Below are 12,054 nucleotides of genomic sequence, written 5' to 3' on the forward strand. Positions count from 1 at the left end.
TAAAACAGTGACTCATTGTTTCTGAATGTTGTTTCTGGATCTTAGAGTCTAAGTATTATCTGAAAAAAGGAAACAAAAACAAGAGTATTTTTATTATTCTGCAGTGGAAAATATTAAAATATTTAACACAGCGATTTTTGTTTTACTTTTTTTTTTTCATTTAAACTTTCATGTTACCAAATACCATTCTGTCAAAACTTGTGTTTTCTATTTTTTACATCATACATAAAAAATAAAGCTCGGAATGTATAAGCTAACGTATTAAAGTTAAAACATTTAATACAATTAAAAGTGTGTCGTCCTGTTGATATGTGATGAGTCTCAGTAACACACAGCTGTTTAGTCTCAATCCTGAGAGTTCTCATCACACTGTGTGTTTTCTTTGCTTGACTGCTGAAATGGTCACTTTCTCGTGTATTCACGTGAGAAACGTTTTTAGCCAGATGTTGTTTCCTCCGGCGTGTGAGAAGTGTGTTACGTGAGGTTTCAGTAAACTCAAACGACCGGTGCAGAACTCAGTCCCCTCTGTGATTGGTTAGAGGTTTTATCACATGTTTAGTGACGAGCCAATCAGAGTAGGTGGATAAACATCTGGAGGAGGACTGGATGTCAGAGAGATCTTCTCTTCTTCCTCTTTCATTCTTTTCTTTACACTTTCTTTTTATACATTCTTTCTTCATTATATATTTTCTTCTTTTTTATTTTTCACTTTTATATTCTCTGGCTTTTTTCTTTCTTATATTTACATTTTCTTTATTTTTTACCTTTTATATTTTCAATTTCTTTTCTTTTTTTCATATTTCTTCTTTTTTTATTTCTTAATTTTTTTTACCTTTTACATTTTTTCTTTCTTTCCCTTGTTTCCGTGTTCTTTTTTCTATTTTTCTCTTTTACACTTTCTTTCCTTTCTATATTTTTTACATACTTTTATAATTCTTTTCCCATTTTTACCTTTTTTATAGTTTTTTTCCTCCTTTACATTTTCTACTTTTCTTTTCTTACTTTTAAATTTTTCTATCTATTTTACTTTTTTCTCTCTTTTTATTCCTTGTTCTTTTTCCTTTTACATTTTCTCTCTCTCTCTCTCTTGTATAATATAATCTTTCTTTCCCTCTTTCTCTTTTTTTCACAGTTTCTTTCTCTCCTTCTTTGTGTAATTGTTCCCTCACTCTCGAGTCTCAGTCTCAGGTTGTTTTGAACCGCGTGGTTTATCTGCACCGGTCGGAACCACTGAACCGGTGATTCTTGAGAACCTGAACACGCTACACGACACGTGAGAAGGTTGATTGACACGGGGGCGGGAACAAGAACAGAGGAAGTGGAACTGTGTTCTGTTCTGGTGAACATTCTAATGAGGGACCGTTCTGTACGTCATGGAGGAACAGCGCGAGAGGTCACGAGGGCGGAGCCTGACTTCACTGACATCATCACTCACAGAATCTACTATTTCTGGTATCTATTATAAATCTATATATATTTTAAATATTACTGAAGTTAAATATAACCTTTATTATATTCTTAATAAAAATATATTATGCTATTATTATTATTGTAAATAATATTATTACTATTATAATTAAAGTACAACCCGTGACAAAATCATCAAACCACTGATGTGTGTGTGTGTGTGTGTGTTTGTGTATGTGTGTGTGTGGATGTTTCTATTAATCATAGGAAATACATTTACAGAATTTATTTTAATAAAAAAATTAAATAACAATATTAATTGACATAAATGTTAAGCTTTTTGGGGGAAAATGGAATTAAATGGTTTATTTTACATTATATTATATTATATTATATTATATTATATTATATAGAACTATGCAATATATTGTTATATATTATTTTATATTAAACTTTCTATATTATTTCTTAAACTTTTTCTGCATTTTGATTTCAGATGAGGAGTGAGAGCTGATACTCTGGGGCTCTTTATTTAAATATCAGTATGTATTTCCTGGGTGTGGTGGGTGTGGGCTAACAGGCCCCCCCATAAACAACACCCCTACCCTGCCCCCCCCCACCCATGGTGTGACCCAGAATTTAATTTTGGACGGCCTGTTTATCTAAATAATGATCTTAAAATACTTTCTAAACTGATTCAATTTCTGTGTGTGTGTGTGTGTGTGTGTCTAACCTTTTCCAATCTGCACAAAGCCGATAATGATGATGAGTCCCAGAGCGAGGAGTTTGGCTGCAGCGAAGGCGTCCTGGACCCGGGTGGCGGCGCGGACGCTGTAGCAGTTCACCGCCGTCAACAACACTGAGAGAGAGAGAGAGAGATATTATGGGATGGTGTCAACTTACAATCACAAAGAAATTCCCTTATGCACACACACACACACACACACACACACACACACACACACACACACACATCTCAGTGAAGTCAGTCACGCTGTGCGGTGTCTGATGTCCTCGGAATCTGATCTCGTACAAACGCAGCCTGATAACGGAGCAGAAGGGGGTCGGAACCCGAACTCGGCCCGCCGCGCTCCAACACATCACTCTACTGATGATGAAACCCGTTTCCATGGAGACCTCACCGGCTGTTAGATCATCTCAACATGTCTAAGACACTGAAATGACAGCTGCAGGGTTTCCATGGAGACGCGTACGCAAACTTTTGAACCTTTTAGTTGTCTTTAATGTGCAACAACATCACGTGATCACTCGATTCATTAATCAGTCCATCAGACTGTACGGCCATCCATCCCATAATGTCAGTGTCATCACAAGCAGCCCTACACCGTCCACACACTCATCCCCCCCCCGTACATAATCACCATCAGAGGACAACTAACCTGCGCGCATGTGTGTGTGTGTGTGTGAGAGAGAAACTGTGTGTGTGTGTGTGTGCGTGTGACCTGTAATAACTGCAGCCTTTTAAGATTAAATAACTGAACAGATCTCTATTAAATATGCAGCACTAAACGCTAACACACACACACACACACACACACACACATTCTCTTCAAACCCACTCTCTCATACATGGTTGCACACATATGCATGCATAAGCACCCACACACACATTCTTGTACAAACACACCTTCTCTCTTACACACTCTTGTACAATCAAACACACACACACACACACACACACACACACAGTGGTCTCTCTGACTCTCTCTGTTATGAGTGAGGGGCCCCTCTCCGATGAGCCGCTCCGAGCCGACCCACAATGCACCGGGGCTGCTCCGGCTCGAGTGTGGCGTTGTGTAAAACAGGTCAGGGGGGATAATGCAGCTACACACACACAGCAGGGGATTGTGGGTAACGAGGGGGGGGCATTAAAAACTGAGAACGCTTTTTACCTCCAGTCAGAAACTGTTACAGTCTGTCTGTCTGTCTGTCTGTCTGTCTGTCTACTCCTCCACCCATGACCAGGTCACACCTTCATCTCTCAACTTCATTTCTCTTATTTTATTACTTATTTCTCTCTCTCGTCTCGTCTCAGTCTTTATCACATGATTGCTTTTTGTGAGGATTAGTTTAACAACTCTCTCTCTCTCTCACACACTTCATTGTTCTCCTCCAGTCTCAGTTCATTATAATAAAGTGTTTGGGTGTGTGTGTGTGTGTGTGTGTGTGTGTGTGTGTGTGTGTTTAATCCTCATCTAATCCTGACCTGCTAAACCACTTTGTATTACTGGTTTGAACTAAACGGTTCCTTCACTTCACTAACTGTACTCACACACACACACACACACACACACACTCTCTAATATAATGAACAGAAGTTTGTGACACATTAACGCTTGTTTAGAACAGAAACTCTCAGCTCTCTCACCCTCACTGTGTCCACGTTCATCATTACAACAAAAATTTATATTTCACTTCATCATCATCATCATCATCATCATCTACAGTAGCTGAGTGAGTGTGTGACATTTGATACGCGTGTGTTAGACGCCGCTGGTCACATCCTCAGGATGTTTACTGGTCTGATTAGAAAGACCTGAATATAGATTAATTAATTGATTAATAGCGTAACGGTCAGCTGTGTCTCTAACATTACTGTCTTATTAACGTATAATAAACATTCAGAAGGACTTCACACTGTAAATAGTTTATACTATAAATATACTGTACATTATATTTGTATTTAGATACGAAAAATATTTACTCTATAACCTGATATTTAATGACATATTTAAAGTGCTTCAGTTTAAACTATTTTTTAAGCGTAGTAGTTTTAATGACAAAGATATCAAATGGATATGGACATGCACTAACCATACTTCTACAGTTAATAATAATAATAATAATAATAATATATGTTTTCCTCAAACATTGTTGTGTCCTAAAGTTGCAGATGAAAGTCGATATTAAAGTCGCTATTAAAGTCGATATCTGCTTAAATCGGACTCGTTCGTATCATTAATGCTGATGTTTCCTGATGGTTTATGGAAACACAGACAGTAGAAGCTCGAGCCGTCGTCAGTCTTTTGGTCTCGCGTCGATCCGATCCGCACAACAACTCGGCACGGGTTCTACACCGGACCACCTTCCTGACCTGGGTTTGGGACCGGAGCTGCACCCCGTGGGCGGGGCTCGGGCGGGGCTCGAACCCTACTGTACCACTGAGCCCCCACGGCCACAGAGTAAACACAAACAAATAAGTAAACAAGTACATAAATAAAAATCGAAGAATAAATAATAAAATATGTTAATAAATCAGTAGACGAATAGTAATAAATAAGCAAGTCAGAAAAGTCAATAAACATGTAAATAAGTTAATTATATTATTAGTTAAAATCGCTGTAGGAATAAAAACCGAGCTGAACTCAAACAGGTAAATAACTTATTTATTCAGCAAAACATCAGTAAACAACACACACACACACACACACACACACGGCGGCAGGTTTGGCCCACATTTCCTGCGCGCGACGGCACCTCACATACCTAGTCACATCCCCGCGCGCTGGTCGAGCGCGCGCACGAGCCGTTTCCTCTTCCACGCGCCGATCGGATGGATGATGAAACCGCGCGACGGGTTTTCACCTCGCGCACGCGCGCACACACACACACACACACACACTTAGGTCTTCATCCGCGCAGTCCACGTGTGAGACACTTTTATTCCTTATTGCGTCATACAGTGTGTGTGTGTGGCGGGGGGGGGGTGTACACACACACACACACACACACACGTTTGAAACGAAGATATAAGATAAGCAGAATATGATATGTGTGTGTGTGTGTGTTGAGAGAGAGATCGAGGGGAGGTCAGCCAGGTGACTGTGTGTGTGTGCGTGTGTGTGTGTGTGTGTGTGAGTGTGTGTGTATACTCACTGATGCACAGGCACGCCACGAGCTTGGCTCCGGTCTCCGGTACCGGACAGAAGGGGAAGAGCGGCTTGAGCAGGTAGGTGGCGAACACGTAGGCGACGATGTACTGAGAGGAGGGTCTGATGATCAGCAGCTCGATCCAGAGCTTGAGGAAGGCGGGCAGCGAGCCGTAGACCTCCAGGATGTAGGCGTAGTCCCCGCCGGACTTGGTGATGGTGGTCCCGAGCTCGGCGTAGCACAGCGCCCCGACGGTGGAGAACACGCCGCACACCGCCCACACCACCAGCGACAGACCCACCGAGCCGGCCTCCTTCACCACCCCGGTCGGAGTCACGAAGATCCCCGAGCCGATGATGGTGCCCACGATGATGGCCACGCCGTTCACCAGCGTGATGGTGCGCTGCAGTACCACCGTCTCCTCTCCCTCTCCCCCCGCCGCCGGACCCCCGGAGACACCCAGCATCTTCTCGGCCGCCTGCCGGTCCTCCTCCTCCTCCTCGCGGTGCCCCGAGCCCCTCTTCTTCAGACTCGACATGGCCGTGTGTCGGTGTGTGTCAGTGTGACTCACCGCAGCGTGGATCTGAATGAAGCTGCGCCTCGACGAGGAAAAGCCTTAAAGCGCGCACTGCCTCGCTTCCTCGTGCCTTTATTTTATAGCGCGCCCTCTATGGTGAATACAGGAAGCGCAACTCCCCTTCATCACCCACTGTATATGGCGGACACTGGAACACATGGTGCAGGAATACAGTCCCCCATTCTGCTCCCTCTAGCGGCCAGACCCATGTCATTGCACCTCTCTTTGTTTGATACTACCTTCTGGTATTGCAACATTCCCCATCTCCCAAAAAAAAAAAAAAAAATTCTCCACTTCCTCGTTTATTTCTAACTGGCCTTAGTACCCTAGCAGTTTAAGTATTTATAGAAATAGTTAAAAAGTTAAAGCTTTGATGTAATCAGTGTTAATATTATTATTATTATTATTTAAGGTTGAAGCCCACGTCCATGTCTGTGTGTCTCTCTGTACAGCAGAACTCTCTGTCTCACTCATTAATACAGAGAAATCCCATTCTGTAAGGTTGAGTATCTCACGCCTTGTTTACACTAAGTTGTCCTTCTTTGGTGCTCAGACAAATACACTCCCTGTTCGGTAATCGGAGAGTGAATCACAGATGAGAAATGGAAAAAGTAGATCAAAGGATAAAGATGAAGTTTTGTCTTAAAACCACTCCAGCGTGTTAAAATTCACTTATACCACTTCAGCGCTGTTATTTCAGCCAAAGTGAAAATATGAACTAATCCCAGTAAAAATATTCACTTTATCTTTTCTAATTAATATCTATTGGTGCAGGTGTTTGTTTACATTGAGACAGTAGCGCATTAGTAGATTATTTTACAGTAGATTATTAAATCCCACACATAACTGTTCATAACATCACTTTTACTCCACATTTAGATTCACTGATGGTGCAGATTAAACTTCAGACAGAGATCTAAGGACTGCAGGAGATTCAGTAAAGTCTGTACAGACAGTTTTATGTGATGCTGCAACAAAATCTGACTGGACAGACATACAGACAGAACTTTTTCAGAGACTGGTCTCTGGTTCTCCAATGTATAAAGCATAAATATATCAGTGAAAGAGCAATGTACAGGCAAAATCTTATATTTATATAGATTATTATAATTTTTATTGATTCAGCACAAAAATGTATGAAACAAGAATGTACAAAACAACATACACAGTGGGCACATGCATTTAAAGTGGAAATACCAATACTATTATGACACAATATATACCTATATAATTAAGGAAGTTATTAGCTACTTTTCACAATAAGCTTAAGGCTTTGCCCCGACTGAACCATTTGTGGTATCAAAAAGCACTTTGCTATTTTCCATCCCTAATGTCTTAAAATCATATTGGCCCGGTTTAGTGGCGATCATATAAATCGCTTAGAAGGAGTATATCAAATTCCATTGTATGCGCTTTGCAAACAACCCAGACTAACTGACCTCCTACTGAATAGAGGACACGCAGAGGGAAAGTTGTTCAGATCAATGAGATCTAAATGTGCACCAGGTTTTACACGTACTGTATATTAATACTATTTTGTAACTTCTATACTACATGCTAGTGTGTATGAGTTATGCAGCAAAAAATCTGCTGTGAAGGTCCTGTGCCACGATCAAGGCCCAGCCGTCCAGACAGCAGATTCGAACCCGTAACTAAATGTTAAGATCTCCAAAAAGAGAATGATTGAAAAAAAGAGAAAAAAAATCCAAAGAAGAACAATGGAGCCCTTCGCGCACTAGTAGAGCTTGGGCCCTAATTAGAGAAACAATAAAGACAACCATAACAATACTAATAGCACAACAGGAAACCAATAATAATAGAGTAAAAGATACAACAGGAATAACAATGAGACGTACAAGACGAATATAAATAAATATTTAGAAATATGTGTGTATATCATTATCTAGATATTCTATTCATCTTATCTCTACAGTTTTAAGGACTTTGACAAAGTTAAATACAGTTAAACCTTGCATTACGAGCATAATTAGTTCTGGAAGCGTTATGGTATATCAAAGCATTCATATATCAAAGCAGATTTCCCCCATAAGAAATAATGGAAACTTAGCTATTGTGTAGAACGACTCCCTTCCTCCCGCAAATACGCACACACACACACACACACACACACACACACACGCGCACACACACACACACACACTCACTAACGGAATCACTGCTCTCTGACAGAGATACTTTGTCTCTCTAATAACACTTACTTTTGCTTTACACACGTACACGCACACACACGTGGTCACAATGATACAGTAAACAGTAAACACACACGCACGGATGTTATACTATAGTGAGCACATGGAAGACGATTACCCATAATCCCACAGCACAAGAGAGAGAGAAGAACCATTGGCTCAGACAAACGCATGTTTACTACAATACCTGTATATTAAGACTTCGCTCAGTGATTAAATTAAAAGTCACTTAAACATTTTGCTTGTTTTGCAAAACGCTCACAGACTGAGTTACTCACAATCTGAGGTTCCACTTTATAAACAAGGTGAAGGAGGAAATTCTGCCCTACAACTTAAAGTCATGAATATAGTGTTTGCCCAAAATAATTATAAGATTAACAGTGTCTGACATACTAGAATCAAGATGATCCATAACGTATATAATTTCATATTAATTAAATAAAGGAATATTATACAATTTTAGTGACATTCAGTTATGCACATCAGACCACAAAGACAAATGGGCAAATAAAAAATGAATTATCGAGAGTTTCTGTCTCCCTTTACTCAATTATAGTATGCGGAAACTTTTAAGAAGTTTAACAAGATGAACAGGTTTCTGTAGAAATAAAGGAAAGTGTTAAAACCTCCTACTGGAATTTGGCCTCCTACCTGGATGCTTTTACAAGTTGCATAATATAGGGTATCAACGTTGTATAGATAGCATTGTATTATATATATAGTGTATCTATATATAATAAAGATAGCGTTGTATAAAAACCCTCAAAATGAAAATATGTATTATTATTTCTATCTATGAACAGATTTAGTGGCTGTTGTGTGTGAGACCTGTTTGTGAGTTTGTGCTAGGTTTGTATTAGATTCCCACCTCAGGGTCTGTGTGCATGGTGGGTTTCCTCCGGGTTCTCCAGTTTCCTCCCAGAGTGGGTGGATTAGATTAAATTGATTGATGGCACTCTATTGCAGGTTTTTGATGATATATTAAACCTCCAGGCTGCTCTCTCGTGTTTTGCAGTTTCCTTCCTATCATAAGATTCAAGGTTCAGAGAACTTTATTAATCCCTGAGGGAAATTGCTTAAAGGTATAAGGTGTAGCCAAGTCATTCAGTATAAGGGCGTCGACTAAAATGCAAATGGTCTGTACACGGTGTTCTATAAGAACTGCGTAAGGCCACCTGATTCACATGATGCAAACCACATTATTATTACTGCTGATTAAAAAAAGCTATTTGATTTTAAGACTCATGTCAAACCCTTGGGAGGAGGTCAGTGTACTTACTCTAAATAAGCTACAGTGGGTAATTTATGGATAATTTATACCATTTATCAACATCCACACACACGCACAAAGAAAAACGTGGACGCACCAAACACCGTAAATGTTCATTAATAGTAAGGAACAGTGATTTTGGAGTTCTGGTGCAAAATGAAAGAAACAAACATCTTGGCAATAAATATTTGGGGTATAAGGGAAAGCGTGTAAATTAGATTTTTGTTGTTGTTTGTCGATGTAATACTTTTTATCTTCCATTTTATTTTTTTCAGATAAATATTGACAAATAAAGTGAGTTTCTTTGCTCACGGAACTCAAACTCTGGGATCGCAGGTCCAACGTCCAGCTGCATCATTTAATTCCACATGAAGGTGCCAAAATAATGCTGGAAGCTGGCTGTAGACTACTAACCATTCTCACTCAGTACAGTGCTATCTAGTTTTCCACATACATAACCGCTCTAAAGTTTGTACACCCCCTCTAACCCCATGGTCGTTCCTGATGTTTATTTCTCTCTACACTGTAAAACAATACTGAAGGCGTTTATTATCCAAAACACACAATAATCTCCTCTGAACAGTTGATATTGAGATGTTTATCTGCTCCTTCTGCTCTGTAAAGCTTCATAACGGCTCTAATCTGAGCTGCTGGTTGTTAATTGGTGATTTCTGAGGCTGGTGACTCTAAATGAACTTCTTCTCTGCAGCAGAGCTCAGTTTTGGTCTTCATGAGAGACAGTTTCATCATGATGGAGCTCGATGGGTTTTATAAGAACTGTTCCACAACATCTGACCTTCATGTCTTAAAATAACAACTGACTGACTTAAATACATAATTTCATGGGTGTTATTTCATAGTTTTGAATAAAAATCCAGTACTTTTCTAGAATGTATCAAATAAATTCAAACTTGTATCCAAATGTTGAACTGGCACTGTTCACACCGTCCAACCTGTCCTGTCTCGTGTCCTGTCTCGTGTCCTGTGTAATTCATAAACATGTCATGTGCTGGGCTTTAGTGTGATTTATTTCGTGATTCTAAATCCTGAACGTATCAGCCTGTGTAGAGAGCCCTGCCAGGTGACCTGGATAACATGTTCTATGTCAGTACCGTGCCACCTGTCAGGGGGTGGGGCAGATTAGATAACAAGTGAACAGGCAGGTTTTGAAGTTGATTTTTCAGGAAACAGAAACAATTGTGAACTGTAAGTACCAGATCAACCAAATTGATATAGACGACTGAATGTCGGGGCTGTCGCTAAGCAACACAGAGTTTTAGCTCCCTCCAAAGGTTTTCTATTGGGTTTAGGTCTGGAGACTGGCTAGGCCACTCCAGAACCCTGATATGCTTCTTACGAAGCCACTCCTTGGTTTTCCTGGCTGTGTGCTTTGGGTCATTGTCATTTTGGAAGACCCAGCCACGACCCATCGTTAATGCTCTGACTGACGGAAGGAGTTTTTTGCCCAATATGTCACAATACATGGCCCCGTTCATCCTCTCCTTAATACAGTGCAGTCGTCCTGTCCCCTGTGCAAAAAAACACCCCCAGAGCATGATGCTTCCAGCCCCATGCTTCACTGTAGGTATGGTATTATTGGGATGATACTCATCATTTTTCTTCCTCCAAACACGGTAAATGGAGTTAGGACCAAAAAGTTCTTCTTTGGCCTCATCTGACCACAGGACTTTCTTCCATGTCTTCTCTGGATCATCCTGATGGTCCCTGGCAAACTTCAGACGGGCCTGGACATGGGCTGACTTAAGTAGGGGAACCTTCTGTGCGATGCAAGATTTAAAACCATGATGTCTTAGTGTATTACTGATGGTAGCCTTGGAAACGATAGTCCCAGCTCTCTTCAGGGCATTGACCAGCTCCTCCTGTGTAGTTCTGGGCTGATTCTTCACCATTCCTAGCATCATTGATACCCCACGAGGAGAGATCTTCCATGGGGCCCCAGTCCGAGGGACATTGACATCATCATTAGCCTCTTCCATTTTCTGACAATTGCTACAACAGTTGTTCTTTTTTTACCAAGTTGCTTGGCAATTGCCCCGTAGCCCCTTCCAGCTTTGTGAAGGTCTACAATTTTGTCTCTTGTGTTGTTTGACAGCTCTTTTGGTTTAGACTTTGGCTGATTGTGGGGTGCACAGGTGTCTTTATGACAGCTAACCACCTCAAACAGGTGCTACTAATTTAGAATCATGAGCAGAGTGTAGCTGGACTATTTAAAAGCAAAATAACAGGTCTTTGAGGGTCAGAAATCTGTCTGATAAGCAAATGAATGAATACTTATTTGACACAGTAATTCACAAATAAATTGTTTAAAAGTCATTTAATGTGATTTCCGGATTTTTCTTTTTAGATTCTGTCTCTCACAGTGGAAATGCACCTACGCTGAAAATTGTAGGCCCTCCATGATTTCTAAGTAAGAGAACTTTTAAAATCACAGGGTGATCAAATACTTATTGACCTTATTGACTGTATATATAAGCTACTGTAGCTCAAATTGCTGAAAAAGTCAATGCTATCCCTGACAGAACGGATTCAGAACACAGCGCATCACAAATTGTTGTGCTTGGGGTTGTGCAGTCTCAGGGTGTCTGTGCTGACCCGTGTCTACCACCACAACCGGAACATGAACATCACGACTGGAAACAATGGAAGAAGGTGGCCTGGCCTTGTGTGTGTGACTTCCC

General features: G+C 40.5%; 1 protein-coding gene across 1 annotated transcript in view; it reads right to left on the reverse strand.

The window, feature by feature from the left end:
* The window catches only part of slc7a5 (solute carrier family 7 member 5), an 18,903-nt gene extending 12,942 nt beyond the window's left edge, over positions 1-5,961 (reverse strand). Inside the window, exons 1-2 of the mRNA XM_053505568.1 lie at positions 5,305-5,961; positions 2,141-2,266 (exon numbers count right to left, since the gene is read on the reverse strand). Coding sequence (XP_053361543.1) covers positions 2,141-2,266; positions 5,305-5,836 — 658 coding nt within the window. The 5' untranslated portion in view covers positions 5,837-5,961. The remainder of the gene's footprint in view (positions 1-2,140; positions 2,267-5,304) is intronic.
* Between the last annotated feature and the right edge of the window lie 6,093 nt (positions 5,962-12,054).

The sequence above is a fragment of the Clarias gariepinus genome, chromosome 10 (genome assembly GCF_024256425.1).
Source record: "Clarias gariepinus isolate MV-2021 ecotype Netherlands chromosome 10, CGAR_prim_01v2, whole genome shotgun sequence".
Classification (NCBI taxonomy): Eukaryota; Metazoa; Chordata; class Actinopteri; order Siluriformes; family Clariidae; genus Clarias; species Clarias gariepinus.